The sequence below is a fragment of the Mustela nivalis genome (assembly GCF_964662115.1).
Source record: "Mustela nivalis genome assembly, chromosome: 1".
Classification (NCBI taxonomy): Eukaryota; Metazoa; Chordata; class Mammalia; order Carnivora; family Mustelidae; genus Mustela; species Mustela nivalis.
The window spans coordinates 162,926,226-162,941,907 of record NC_139020.1 but is presented as its reverse complement, the minus strand read 5'-3'; the positions used below and the strand labels follow the sequence as shown (position 1 = coordinate 162,941,907).

Here is a 15,682-nt window from a genome sequence, read left to right as displayed (position 1 = left end):
ACAAACAAATAAATAAAAAGCAATAAAATAATGTTTTATTGCTTAATTTTAAAAAGTTTAAAAAATAAAAATAATACTCATGATGATAATCCTGGCCACTTCTAAATCTGGCGCGATAGTCTAGTTTCTCAAACTTCCTTTGTGACAAAGAACACTTAGGCCCCACATGTTTTTCTATACTCAGCACTCTTCAGGCCCACTTTTCATAAAGAACAAAGTTTTAAAATCATCATGGGTGATACCACATGTGAAAATGAGTAGAAGACATGCTCACTGAAATGCGAATTCTGATGGAGTTTGCTCACTATAGTTTTGTGGCTAAAGATCCTACCACATGTCTCAGCAAAATGATTAAAAAAAAAAAAAAAAAAAAAAAAAAAACCCGTGCAATGGATTCCTTGGGAATAACATAAACCTTACATTTAAATCCACATATGCTAAGGGTCACAACTGTAATTTGGTTCTTCTGACATGGCATGCTGTTTCACACCTCTAGGCTTCTCTCCATATATTCCAGGGCATGTTCTATTCTTTTCTGGCTAACTTCTACTCCTCCTTTAAGGCCCAGTTAACATGTAACCTCCTCCAGGATATCTTTCCTGACAATCTCCCTCTCCCAGCTGGATTAATGGCTTTCTTCATATTCCCATATAAATAAACATACACCTCTCTCAATGTCCTTATTACATTATGTTGAAATGATTGTTTGGGTGTCTTGCCTCTACTGACCTAAGTTCCTGAGGACAGGGATCAAGTCATATTTCATCTTTGTACTCCAAGAAGATAGCACAATGCTTTGTGCAAAGATACCCAGTAAATTTTTAATATAAATGCTCACTAGCATCTCCTTAATATGATCCTCCTAGATCTCATATGTCATACAAGTGACTGAGCCTATGTTACTACAAATGGAATAAACGCCAGTATTTTTATAAGAAAAACAGCTTCCAAGAGATGATACGCCTCCCTCCAAGACTGCTGAGGAAAAACCAACTGTGTTGAATATTAGCTTAGGTTATTAACATCCTATCTGGCCCACCCTGCTCCAACCCAAGTGCAAAATATCCATTATAGGATCTAGGACTGCTACTTAGAAATGCTTTGTCACAGGAGGGCTGGTTTCCTGGCTTACATGAAAGACATCATTGAGGATTAGCACTGCCAGGCTTGATGTTTGGACTTAATGGATTCATGTGAGCCTGGTCAGATGATTTACTGTCATTTTAATAAACCTTAGCAGAATGTCTCCTGTATACAGACAGGGCCTATGTTAGGCACTGGAAGTACAGGGAGAAAGCAAAAAAGCAAAAAAGCAAGCACTTAAGGAAAGTCTGCAATCATAGTAGTGATGGTATAAGTTGACAATAACATGCTGCTTTGTTATGTTTATTAAGTCTTATAAGTACAGTTTCTTTGAGAAGGAACCTAAGAGATCATCCAGTTAAGAAAATTTATTTTATAGATGAATAACAGATTCTGAGATATTTCTCCCTGACATCTAAAAGAAAAAAAATAAGTAACATACAATGAAAATAAGGAGAGGTGCATTGTTCAACTTAACCAGGGGGTTTCAAGTATCAGTTCATGTATGCTACCGGAAATATCCAACCAGAGACTTCATGCCTGAACATCAAAAATGTCGTATGAGGATATACTGATTGACATTTGCAATAAATGATCCAAGTTTCCTTCTGAGATTATAACTTGTTAAAAAGAAATAGTGATTTGAGCTATGGATTATTCAAAAATCATTCTTACATGACTTCAGAATGAAGAATGATTAGTCTGAAGCACACAAATTGGTTAATACTAAATTTAGTATCTATTTTCTGAGCATGCTCCAATGAGCAAAAGGTGACAAAGAAATGTTTTCACTGCTGAGGATTTAAAAAAAAAAATCCATGTGTGGATTAGCTGATTTGTAAAATTTGCCACCAATAGCTCTCCTTTACATGGTAATTCACTACAAATACTTTTATGACACAAGTTTCCTTAAAACAAAAGATTTCTAAAGCCTCAGCTTAATCCTATTTGTTTCACTCAATTTTGATAAATTGCTAAAGCAATGAAACAATTTGGAAAATTCCACAGTGTTTGTGATAACCTGGTTATCCCTCAACATTTTTGGCTTGTTCAGTAGCTTAAAGAATAGAGACTCTAGGGAAGGGCTATACATCCCTAAATACTCTTCTTTCTCTTAAAATGGTCTTAAATACCATTTCTTTGTTGACGACTTCCAAATGTATGCCTCTAGCCCATACCTTGCTTAACTCCAGATCATATACTCAACTACTTACCTAATATCTCTTCTTGGATGTCTAACAGTCATTTTGAATTTACTACATTCAAAACTTAGTTCCTGATATCGCCCAAACCTGCTCTTCCTGCAGTCTTCCCCATCTCAGCTAATGGCTACACTTCATTAATCCACATAATCCATACAGTCTGCTTACAGAGTCTATACTGATACCCTCTGTGTATACTACATTGCTCCAGCAAATGTTTTGGGTTCTAGTTGCTAAAAAGATGCAGAATCTGACCACATCTCACTGAATCTCCACTACTGCCACTCTAGCAAAAGCCACTATCAACTCTCGCTTGGACTACAGCAATAGGCTCGTAACTATCACTGGAATAATATTTTATCATCAGTATTTTATCATCAATTATTTGTACAGCAGCTAGAGTGATCCTTTAAAAATGTATCAGGTCACAACAGTTTTTTACACCTAAAACTTGCCAGGGGCTGTCTGAATCAGAGTAAGCTGAAGTCTTCACAATGGCCTGAATAACCATGATCTGGCACCTGTCAGATCCAGTACCTCCTGGATTATAACTCCTATTATTCATTCCTTTACTCCACTGCCACCTGCTAGAAAGGTCTCCCTGCTGTTCTTGGAATGTACCAGGCACGTACCCATTTCGAGCCTTTTTTTTTTTTTAAAGATTTTATTTATTTATTTGACAGACGGAGATCACAGAGAAGCAGGCAGAGAGAGAGGAGGAAGCAGGCTCCCTGCTGAGCAGAGAGCCTGATGCGGGGCTCGATCCCAAGTCCCTGGGATCATGACCTGAGCTGACGGCAGAGGCTTTAACCCACTGAGCCACCCAGGCGCCCCTCAAGCCTTTTCCACTTAGTGTCTCTCCTGCTCGTAATGCTTTTCCTCAGATGCCCACAGGGCTTACTCCATCACAACAGCTTTTCTCCAGCATAACCTTAGTAGCATCTCTTAGGTGTCTCTGACATCCTCTAAGGATGCTAGTCCTTCCTGTCTTGGCCACTTTTTTCCACAGGTAATAAGCAATAGCAAGATTTCAGCTTTTCTGATAAATTACAAATAAAGTAAAAGTATCTAATGAAAATGACTAGTTCAGGGATTTTGCATATGAAAAGAAGAACATTTCTCTGATGTATCTAGGTATCTGCAGGGTAAAATGGAGGGACAACCTAGAGAAAATTAGGAGTATAAAAATGGAAGAAGGATATGGTGCTATGATACTAAAGAAGCAGACTATACAAAAGACTGAGGTTTCTACTATTTAATTCATTTTGTAATTATCCTTTATTTTCCTTATATAAAGCACTGAAAAAAGGTGAATCTCTGCTCTCAAGAAACACATGATCTAGTTGGTTTGAGACGTGAAAATGTTCGACTGAAATACAGGTCCAATTAAGTAAATGATATCGTACATATGAAGGTTAAGTACCTGAACACAGAAAGGAGCCACGCATTCAGAAGGCGGCACAGGGGGGTATGCCTGGGTGGCTCAGTGGGCTAAAGCCTCTGCTTTCAGCTCAGGTCATGATCCCAGGGTCCTGGAATGGAGCCCCGCATGGGGCTCTCTGCTCAGCAGGGAGCCTGCTTTCCCCTCTCTCTCTGCCGACATGTGATCTCTGTGTGTCAAATAAATAAAATCTAAAAGAAAGAAGGAGAAGGAGAAGAAGAAGAAGGTGGCAGCGGCAAAGGGAACAGAGATTTCTTGGAGGTGTTAAAGAAAAAAAAAAAAAGAAAGAAAGAAAGAAAGAAAGAAAGAAATGAGGGCACCTGGGTGGCTCAGTGGGTTAAGCCTCTGCCTTTGGCTCAGGTCATGATCTCAGGATCCTGGGACTGAGTCCTGCATTGGGCTCTCTGCATGGCAGGGAGCCTGCTTCCTCCTCTCTCTCTGCTTGCCTCTCTGCCTACTTGTGATCTCTCTCTCTCTCTGTCAAATAAATAAATAAATAAATCTTAAAAAAAAAAAAAAGAAAAGAAAAAGAAATGAGCCTTGAAGAAACAAGTTTTTGATAAAAAGAGAAGTGGTAAGGAAAGGCATTTTAGGATGACAACCCAGTATGAACAAAAGCCCATAAGAAGGAAATGTACTAGCTTTTTAAAGATAGTTGAATAGGAGAGCCTAGGTCGGTTAGGCACCTGACTTCGGCTCAGGTCATGATCCCAGGGTGCTGGAATTGAGGCCCCTGTCAGGCTCTCTGCTCAGTGGGGAGACTGCTTCTTTCTCTGCCTACCACTCCCCTGCTTGTGTGCTCTCTCTTAAATAAATAAATAAAATCTTAAAAAAAAGATAATTGAAGGGTTCATGAAGCTATAAATATAGGGCTCTGTTGGGAGATCAGCTCCCAAACCAGGTCTAAACCACTGTTTTGCACTTTATTCCAAGGATATTTCTGAAAGCTTCTCAATGGTAATAATTGAATAAGCTCCTTTGGAATCTAGACTTAAAGATCCACAAGCTACCTGACAATACCAAAATCTATATATCCAAAACCCGAACACCATGATTCTCTTGTAAACCTGGTTTTCTTACAATGTTCTCTATCTCAGCAAAAATACTACTATTCATCAGGTTACTAAACAAGCCAAAACCAAAACCAAGCCAAACCAAAGCCAAGGAATAATTCTTCACATCTTCTGCCTTTTACCCCTATTCAACACTAATCCTATCTATTTTACTTTCCAAATTTCGATCAAATTATAATACTCTCCCATCCATCTCTACTGCCACAACCTTAGGACAAACTCTTGTCTCCTCTCTTCTGGAACACTGACTGATCTACCTGCATTCAGTCAGGCTTTCAGTTAAGCTGGAGAATTTTTTTTTAAAAGAAGTCCTGGGGTGCCTAGTTGGCTCCATCAGTAGAGCATGCTACTCTTGATCTTGAGGTGGTGAGTTTAGGTCCCATGCTGGGCATAATTAGTTTATTTTTTAAAAACCTGGTTTACTTAAAAAAAAAAAAAAAGAAAAAGAAAAAAAAAAGGTAAAAAGAAGTCTTTTTTTTTTTTTTTAAAGATTTTATCCATTTATTTGACAGAAAGAGTAAAAGCAGGGGAAGAAGCAGGGAGAGGGAGAAGTAGGCTCTCTGCCTAACAGGGAGCCCGATGTGGGCTCAATCCCAGGACTCTGGGAACATGACCTGAGTCAGAGGCAGATGCTTCATTGACTGAGCTACCCAGGCACCTCTGAAAAAAGAAGTCCTAAACCACTCAATGCTTAAATTCTTTTAGCAGCTTCCCACAATTACAATAAAGAACAATTATCTGAATATGGTCTATCAAGTCAGTCCTATGTGATTAGGCCCTGGATCTATTTCTCTAGATTCATTTTACAGCATGCTTTCCCTACTCTAGTCAAACTCGCCTTTTTCAACCCCTGCTGCTCATCCTTTCTTCTCATAGCAGGGCCTCTGTAATACTGCCTACTTAGCCCTTCTTCAACTTTCAACCAGACACTTTGCTAGGTGTTTGGTATATACTGATGAACAAAACACGGTGTCTTTGCATTCATGAGGCTTAATGGTTGAGTGGAGAAAAGGAGAGATGGATGAACCAGTAATTAAAAATGTAAATTGAGAGAAATACTACAAAGGAAAAAAGAAAACAGAGTGATGTGAGAAAAGGAATAAGGAGGGGAAACCTACTCAGACTGGGAAGTCAGAAGAATTCCTGAACAAGGATTTGAATTGAGGTCTCAAGATAGAAAAGGAAGTTACTTTAACCAGGCTATAAATGAGGAAAGGCATTATTACTGTGAGTTTTATGTGCCAAGAGAATACAGAATTTGGCATTTCATCAAAATCCAGATGAAAATACAGAATTAAAGCAATTCCAAAAAAGAAAAAAAGAAAAAAGATTTGTCCATTCACATCTTAGAATTCACTTGGTAAATAATTGAGACTATATTACCAAAAAGGCTTAAAGGAAGGAGAAGGATGCTAAGATAAGAAAAGATAAGTAAACAGGAAGGGGCCCACCTGCCCCTAATAGAGTATATGGATAACTGTATTTACAAGGCTTATATAACCAATGAGTCAGCAAAAAGTCAGATGTCAATGGGTCTCTTCTGTGCCCACTTTAAGCAGCTGGCTCTCTCTACTGGTTTAAAGAGGGGTCCAAGAACGAGATCTCAGGTTAGACTATAAAAACAATCAACATATCTTCCAGCAATACTTGCGTAAGATAGGGTGAGGAAAAGTAAACCTTCAGGCTTGGAAAAACCCAAGATACAGATCTAACTTAAAGTAGATTAGAGCAAAGTGATTCCTGTAGGATTTCACAGATCTAATGCAACCCATTTCTTTAACTTGTCATAAAATGCTTATTATAGATTCCAAAATCAAGATCCCCAAATCTGCTGAAAACCTTCATTTTAAAGAGAAAAATGTCCTTATTTTCTTGTGGCCCATTAATATTTCAGGATTACTTTCTATAACTATCTTTTCTCTAATAAAGGCTAGTATGTATTAATGGAAACAGAAAAACTTTTCATAATGACAGAATTGGGTCTGGCAAAGAAAAACATACAAAATAGAACATAAAGGGATTAAATCACAGTACAGGCAAAGAGATACAGCACTAACAACCACTTGATATTGAACAGCAACGATAATGAACCCAAGACAAACACCCACCAACGCACAGCTATGAAAATAGCAGACTCTTCATTTTGCCTTCCTCCACCTCCATACTTATGTTCTCAGCCTATTACTGTTCCAGTGGCAACAACTCAAAGCAGGGAGCTTTTCTCTTTTCCACCATTAGGCCATAGGGAAAGCTAGGGGAAAAAGCAGGGCGGTGGGTGGGTGGGGGGAACTGTAACTGTTCAAAGAAAAGAAAGGATATCTGTTAGTCAGCATTCTTTGCTCTGGAAATTCCTGGTTTCTGCCTATTCATGGACATCTGAGAAAACTTGATGATTATCTCTGAAGGTCACAACTGAATGATCAAAAATAATGTTTTCCTTTTTGGCTCCTTGGGTCATCCCTCTCCCTCAAACAGCATTCTGCAAAATGTTTTTGTTATTGCTAAGAGGCAATTCTATGTAGCTGATACAGAAAAGTAAAAATAATAGTTAGAAAAAATCCAAGAATCCCTCCCCACCCCCTGCCCCCCAAACACAAGCAATACATTTATCTTACCAAAACCCCCTGTCAGGCAGTCTGCTGATTTTGCTTGCCACAAAGCTCATCCTTCATTGTGTACTGCCAGACCAAGCTTGGACAGTGAAAACAAATCACAACCTCTCTTGACTATGTGCTCTTTCCATTTGTCCCAGCTTCCAAACTGCAGAGGAGCTGTGGCATAGTCTGTCACGGCTGCACATACTTGGTTTCCGAGAATAACGCTGTAAATGAGGACAGCTACCACTGGGAATGCATTCCCCTACCAAAGAGCGAGCCGAAATGAAGCTTCTAGTGGATTCCCTGGGCTTCTCACCTTCACAGCCTCAGAGAAGTGCCTTTCACAGAACAGGCAGGTACAGCCGCACCACATCAACATCCCCGCATAGCCAATCCTCCGCAGTGCCCACCTCAGACTATGTACAGTTCCGGTTCTGTCTCGTCCATCAACTCTTAAAGCTTTCTACATCTGGGAGCCTGGGAGGACTCTGTGCTGAATAAACAGAAAGCTTCTGCCAAACAAGCATGGTGTGTGTGTGTGTGTGTGTGTGTGTGTGTGTGTGTGTGTGGTTTGCTAGAGCTGCTAATGCAAATGAATAGTTTTACTCTGAGAATGGAGATCACAGACAGTATCTGCCTCTCTTCTGGAGCTGTGAGCATCTTTTATAAAAAACAAAAGCATCAAACTGGTTGAATTTAAAGCTACAGGGCATGAATTCACCATTCACATCTTTAGTTTAAAACCAGATAAGATTTACAAATAGCTTAAAGAAGTTTAAAAACATTCTAAAAAAGTGTTTAGGTAGCCTGCTTCAATAAATACAAAGAAAAAACAATCCACCCATGTTTGGATAAAGGATTCAAAGACTGCTGAAACAATTTCTATGCTTTCCTAATATATCTTCTCTTATTTTTTATTTAAGATTCACAAAATAATTTAAATGAAAACTGAGCAAGAAAAAACTGAGCATGAGATGCTAAAGTTTTATTCACTATGGATGAAGGGGAAAAACATTTCTGAAGGAAAAGTACTGGAATTGTTTGAAGTCTACACAATAGATTGAAACACCACAAAGTTAAGCCCAGGCTCGGCTCCTGCATCATATACTATTTACTGAATACCCATGATACTGTATGAAAGAACTGAACATCTTTTTTTTTTTTTTTAAAGATTTATTTATTGATTTATTGGACAGAGAGATCACAAGTAGACAGAGAGGCAGGCAGAGAGAGAGAGAGAAGCAGACTCCCTGCTGAGCAGAGAGCCCGATGCAGGACTCGATCCCAGGACCCCGAGATCATGACCTGAGCCGAAGGCAGCGGCTTAACCCACTGAGCCACCCAGGCGCCCCAAGAACTGAACATCTTAAAGAGACTGTTGCTGCACTGAAAAAGTCACTTTGGGATTTAGACAAACTATCAAATCTGAGTTTTATTATTTCATTTGTAAAAGCAGTTCTGTGGAATGTGCACAGAAAGAACTTCAGGGATATAAAATATAGTGTAGCACGTGCAATGTATAATATGTAGAAACATTTCTTGGAGGTTAATACCCAGAAAGGGATCGGATAAGAAGACAATTTGATAAAGGTCAGTGCCTAAAGCTGTGATAATTCTGTACTTCTACTTAAGTATGGAGTTGGAAGCTCAGCCCAGCACAGTACTAAGAGGTCAAAGAAGGTCTTTCCATCAGCATTCACCAGCTTCACATAACTTCCTTCATTTAAATCAGATGAAGCCCTCTGAATGAAATCTGAACCACCTTAAATGAATTAAGAAAATTCTCAGTTGAAACTATAGCTCCAGAAATTCCTCTTCTATCTCTAGAGACACAGAATTCTGACCTTTACTCTCCAGAACAAATTAATAAAGAATTTAATGACTAACACAAATTTTGTCTTTGCTTAAAAATTAAGTTGCAAGGTTTCAACAGAGTATTTGTTTCTACAAAAACAACAGAAAAAACAAGCCCTAGCGTCAACACCAGTGAATGTTTGCCTAACTCTCTTTATTACCATTTTTAATACATCTCCTTTCATGACAATCATGGTTATTTTAGAAAATTTTGAAAACACCAGTGGGCATAACAGAAAGCAAAAATTATTTGTAATCTCACCACTTAGAGAAAACCAAACCAAACACTAACATAAGGTTCTTTTATTTTTTAAGATTTTATTCATTTATTTGACGGAGAGAGAGACTGAGCATATGCAGGGGGGAGCAGCAGAGGAAGAGGAAGAAGCCGGCTCTCCACTGAGCAGGGAGCCCAATGTGGGGCTCGATCCCAGGACCTTGGAATCATGACCTGAGCCAAAGGCAGATGCCTAATGACTGAGCCATCCAGGCAACCCGACGTAAAGCTCTTCTATTCTCATTTCCTACCACTGGGATTTTTCTTTTTTAAAGATTTTATATTTATTTGAGTGAGTGAGAAAGAGAGCACGTGCATGTGCGGGGTTGTGAGGTAAGAGGCAGAGAGAGAGGGACAAGCAGACTCCACACTGAGGACAGACAGAGCTCAACACTGGGCTCAATCCCATGACCCTGACATGACCTGAGCCGAAATCAAGAGTTACGACGGTCATTACCATGGAGCTCACTCAGTGCAGGGCTCAATCCCACAACACTCAGATCATGACCTGGGCTGAAAATAAAAGTCGGTGTTCAACCAACTAAGCCACTGAGGTGCTCCCTCACATGCTTATGTTTGCCAGATAGTTATTATTCATTCCCTCCATCCAGTTTTCTCCCTGAAATGCAAGTTATAATTGATATAGGTGGCTAGAACTATAGTAGGAGCGATAGTGATAGAGAAATACTAGTCCTTTTGTTTTCAAAGAAAAAGAACATTTTTGTCCCAAATTGAAGTGGCAGTCTGTTCCAAAATTTCAAAAAAGGACAAATCTTAGAAAGTGAATTTGATTTCCCTCGGTTTATATTACTGCGATCTGAAAAGAAGCCATGAATATGTTCAGATTTTGGCAAATGTGATCAGTTTTGATGAGCTTACTTCCTTGACTTACAGATTAGTGCCTTCCTCTTACAACATGAAGATTATTTTTTATCTTTTGTGTAATTTTACTTCATAGCAGAGTAACATTCTGGCTTTATGTTTGATTTATTATATCCTTAATGAATAAAAAACAAAACAAACCAACCTGAAAAGAAAAAAAAGTTCTTTATTGATGAAAGAGCTAATATTGTTTACAATTTTATCCCTTTAACATTTATTATAATGTTTTATTGCCATTTTGGCCAAATAACCAAGTACCATTTCTCACCATGATCCTGTCTTAATCAAAGATTCAAATCTCCTTTGCTGACTCTTTTGATTTCTCTTTCCCAAAAGTGGATCCAAAATCCAAAAAAATAAAAACTTTTAGAATAACTTTTATACTAGGCGCCCGGGTGGCTCAGTCCTTAAGCACCTGCCTTCGTTCGGCCCCAGGTTCTGGGATTGAGTTCTCTGCATCAGATTCCCTGCTCAGCAAGAAATGTGCTTCTCCCTTTGCTTCTCCGCCCTGCTTGTGCTCCCTCTCTCACTGTGTCTCTGTCAAATAAATAAATAAAATCTTAAAAAAAAAAAAAGGTAGTATCTTAAAAACAAACAAACAACAAAGAACAAGACTCTAAGGAACATGCTTCTAAGCTGGTTATCACTTAAGACGACTTTAAGACTATACCCCTACACTGCGTCAGGATGTCTAGGATGCTTTTTAGTCCAGAAGCAGATGTTGCACGGAAACAGATTGCTGACCCAAGTTCCATCTGAATGAAATGACAAAGGGAAATTTTTTATTGTAGTTATTTGTGCAGAATATAGTTGATGTTACCTTTATGTTCTATTTTTTGTGGCTATATGAGGAAGTCCTTTCCCTTTTTCCTTAAACTATTTCCAAGACACATTTTAGTAGATTCTGTTTTTATGATTTGAAATAAAATATTAAGTGGTATCTAATTTTCATTGATCCTCAGCATTCAGGAACGTACTGAGTTTTCCTTAAATTTTTATGGCAATACAGTTATTTTGCATAGGCTTGGTAACACTCCCATCTTCTTTTTATCAGGCTATAATTGGGTTTTGTAACCATATGTACCTGTAATGTTATATCTGAGACTGATTTTCATTTAGTCAGACATGAAAAACCACATTAAGGAACAACAGTCAACTTCATATATGGCACAATGCTTCCAAAAAAATCCCCCCTAAGAAAACTGACCTGATACTTGGTTACAGGGTCCCCTGACTTACAGATGCTGAGCAAGGTCACTTACTTCCACACTGCAAGCCTTAGAGCAAATGCTGGGATATTTGGTATTAACTAACCTCAATTTATCAGTAAAGCAGGTGAAATTTAGTGAGAGAGTTTCTTGGGCATGGTTGCCTAAGCTTGGGATAGTAAATGAAAAAGGTGTTCAAAAGTCCAAGCTAAGATTCTTTTTGAAAACTTCTATACATAATTTTGTAGCTCAAAACTAACAGCTCTGGATTTGCAAAGAAAACTCAATGATGTCTGTATGATTTGAGCATTCTTATTGTACCTACGTAAATACGTCAAAAGTAATGAGACCATTTTATGGTCAAATATAGTCTTTGAAAATTATTTATGATCAATCACAAGAGAGACAAGAAACTGTCAGCAAAAGCTGTGAAAGACTAAAATGATAAAAATTTCAAGTGTCCTTTCAAGGGAATGTCCACTATTATCTACTGGATCCTTTGGGATTATGGGACTGCAAAAAAGTTTTCAACTTTGACTTTGGCTAGGTTACTCTGCAACTCTGTAGAAATGGAAATTATCTATGGATGGTGTTGGTGATGCAATGCAAATGAATTCTGTCTTGTAGGGAATATAAATTTCCTGATTTCCTTAAGTCCAGTTCTCATTTGGACCAATTTTAACACGCTACCAGTTCCTAATAATTGGTTAATTAGTGAGTTAAAAAAAATCTTTGTGCATGTATTCATTTGGTATGAGAGTCACCTTTAAAAACGACCTTTAACATTTGGATCCTTACCTTTTATTTCTCAAAGCATCTAATTAAAAAGCAATTGTACAGCTGGAATTAACAAGTTACAGCCTTCTGCCTATTTTTATAAGGCTCTTACAAAAGAGCTAAAAACTATTTTTACATTTTCAAAGAGCTGTAAAGAATAAAAAACATGTAACAGAGCAAATGTGGCCCTCAAATCCTGAAATATTTATTATACAGCCCTTTACAATAAAAATTTGCCCATCTTTGCTTTAGATCAAAATCATAGCATGTCAATTGACATAGACATTTTATTTTTTTTATTAAAGATTTTATTTATTTATTTGACAGAGCGAGATCACAGTAGGCAGAGAGACAGGCAGAGAGAGAGAGAGAGGGAAGCAGGCTCCCTGCTGAGCAGAGAGCCTGATACGGGACTCGATCCCGGGATCTTGAAATCATGACCTGAGCCGAAGGAAGCGGCTTAACCCACTGAGCCACCCAGGCGCCCGACATAGATATTTTAATATGAGTGACCAACTAGACAATATAGAAGAGACTGAGGATTAAGTCAGCATTTTAGCAGCAAAGTTACGTTAGGACCCAGATTAAGAAAATAGGCTCCTTAACTAAAATACCATTCAGAGATGTATCAGGCATACTGTATACAGAGAAACTGTTTAATACTATTTTTCATTATTTTTCAGACTTCTCAATACTAATTAAAGTTTGCTTGAATGTGTCCTTGAACAGAAATAAAATCAAATATGTTTCATTATTGCAATTAATGCAATAAATTTTCATACTGTTGAATAAATACAATATAATTTGGATATTAACAGATTAAAAAAAATAATGTGCTAAATTCAGAATTTATAGACAAGAAAATATTTTTCCCCCAATAATACAAATCTAAGAATTTTTATGTGTTCAACACTGCTGAGTACTGGGGGGTGTGCTGAAAATTTCAAACCTCTTTAATGTGCAACATAAACATATATAAAAGTGAGGAAAATGAATCTTGTATACTCTTCACCCAACTTCAATTATTAACTCATGGCCTGCACTTCTCCTTCCCCTGCAATTATTTATACGCAAATCCCAGACAAAAAATGTTCTTTTTTTTTTTTTTTTTTTTTAAGATTTTTTTTTTATTTATTTATTTGACAGAGAGAGATCACAAGTAGGCAGAGAGGCAGGCAGAGAGAGAGGAGGAAGCAGGCTTCCCGCTGAGCAGAGAGCCCGATGCGGGACTCGATCCCAGGACCCTGAGATCATGACCCGAGCTGAAGGCAGCGGCTTAACCCACTGAGCCACCCAGGCACCCCCAAAAAATGTTCTTTATAAAAACAAAGGCTAGGGGCGCCTAGGTGGCTCAGTGGGTTAAGCCTCTGCCTTTGGCTCAAGTCATGATCCCAGGATCCTGGGATTGGGCCCCATCAGGCTCTCTGCTCGGCAGGGGGCCTGATTCCTCCTCTCTCTCTGCCTGCCTCTCTGCCTACCTGTAAACTCTGTCTGTCAAATAAATAAATAAAATCTTAAAAACAAAATCAAAAACAAATAAACAAAACCACCAACCCCCCCCCAAAGGCTTTCCTATATTATTAAAGCCTATCTTAGCTGTCAGAACTTATGAATACACTACTTTATTTTTTGGATAAAATGCTTAATGTTCTCCTTCGCTTTTACGCTTCACTATATTTTATTCTTGAAGGATCTACTGGGGTATAATGTCCAAAGACCACGAACTTTGTTCTGTTCCTAGACTGACCTTGATGTGGATGCCTAATGACTGGTTAAGTTTTTCCCAAAGTGGCAAGAGATGGAAAAAGTTGAGTCAAAGAAGAAGAAAGATAAATCTAATAAATCAATTATCTCTCGTCACAGATGGCAAAGAAAAGATTTGCAAGCAAGACTGTGAAGTTAAGGGGCACCTGGGTGGCTCAGTTAGTTGGACATCTGCCTTCGGCTCAGGTAGTGATCCCAGGACCCTGGGATCCAGCCCTGTGTTCAGCTCCCTGCTGTTGAGTAGGAAGACTGCTTCTCCCTCTCCCACTCCCTGTTTGTGCTCTCTGTCAAATAAATAAAATCTTAAAAAAAAAAAAAAAAAGACTGTGAAGTTAAAATGTGTCACATCAGCTGGCTGTGCATTTCTTAATGTCTCTTCTGCCTTCTTCCACCAAGCCACTAGTTCGGCTAGCATTAACCTCCCAGTGGGATTCAGTAAGACGTAGGTTTTCTTTAACTCCAGCGGCTCTCCTTGTATAAAAGCAAACCCCCATATCCAGCCAGTGGCTGGAGGAGCAACAAATGACAAAGCAAGGAACTGGTAAGAAGTTTAAAATCTCTTGAGATTAGTACAGTCATATGAACTTTAAAGTACTTTCTTTTACTGCTTAGAATGAATTAGTTCAGAAAGGAAAGTAAGAGAGGCTTTTGTTTAATGTCAAAGCCAATATCAGAATCATGAGGTTTCAGGAAGGAAGAATTTAAGCATTGACCTTCTTTAGAAACTAACTAAATTACCTGTCTAGTTACCTGAGACACTTAACTTAAAAAGTACAATAAGCAGAGAAGGTTGCTCATACCTATCTCAAAGGAATCATGTATTACCATGTCATCTACCAGCTGAGGGGCTCAAAGGCGCTGTGGGGAGTTGTTTCATAATTGCAAAGCATCATAAACCCCTGATAGGAAGATAATCCCCTTACTCAAGGAAGAGCCATGTAACCCACAAGTATTGCCTATAAAGCAACCAACGCAAATCATACAAAAATTTATTTCATAAAATAAAATGGTATAATAAAATAATATTTTTTATGTCATGAGACATAGTATACAATAGTTGTCTCCAACCTGAAGTCCACAAAAGGGTCAAGTTGTTTTTAGGACTTCTAAAGGCCCAATGGAAAATGTACAGTCACCCATAATAAAGTTGTATAGGCAGATTAAAATGAGAAATATTTAATTTTGTCTGGGATTATGACTACTCCAGGTAATGCCTATTCTTGTATCATTCAGAAACGATGACTGGAAAAAAGAGAGAGAGAAATAAATAAATAAATAAATAAATGACTGGCTCTTAGCCCTTGATTACTTTTCTTTTTTTGAAAGGAAAATAACATATGGTGTTTGTAAACAAATATTTCCAAAATAGCAGATTCATGAGGAAAAAATATATAGTCTTCGGTGGGACCAAGTTGATTTTAGTTCCTTCAATGTTAAAAAAACCTCAAAACCAAAACAAAACAAAGAAACAAAACAAAAATCTCAGAAATTAGAAAATATAAAGTAAATCATAAGAATTTGCTC

General features: G+C 38.1%; 1 protein-coding gene across 16 annotated transcripts in view; it reads right to left on the bottom strand.

Moving 5' to 3' along the window:
• Positions 1–15,682, bottom strand: part of TMCC1 (transmembrane and coiled-coil domain family 1) — a 256,200-nt gene that overhangs the window by 31,486 nt on the left and 209,032 nt on the right. The window contains exon 1 of one of the 16 annotated variants that reach the window (XM_082748094.1): positions 7,713–7,858. The exons of the other annotated variants lie outside the window; for them this stretch is intronic. Within the exon in view, the coding sequence (XP_082604220.1) occupies positions 7,713–7,775 (63 nt within the window). The 5' untranslated portion in view covers positions 7,776–7,858. Of the gene's footprint in view, positions 1–7,712; positions 7,859–15,682 lie in introns of those variants that run through there. 16 annotated transcript variants of the gene reach the window in all.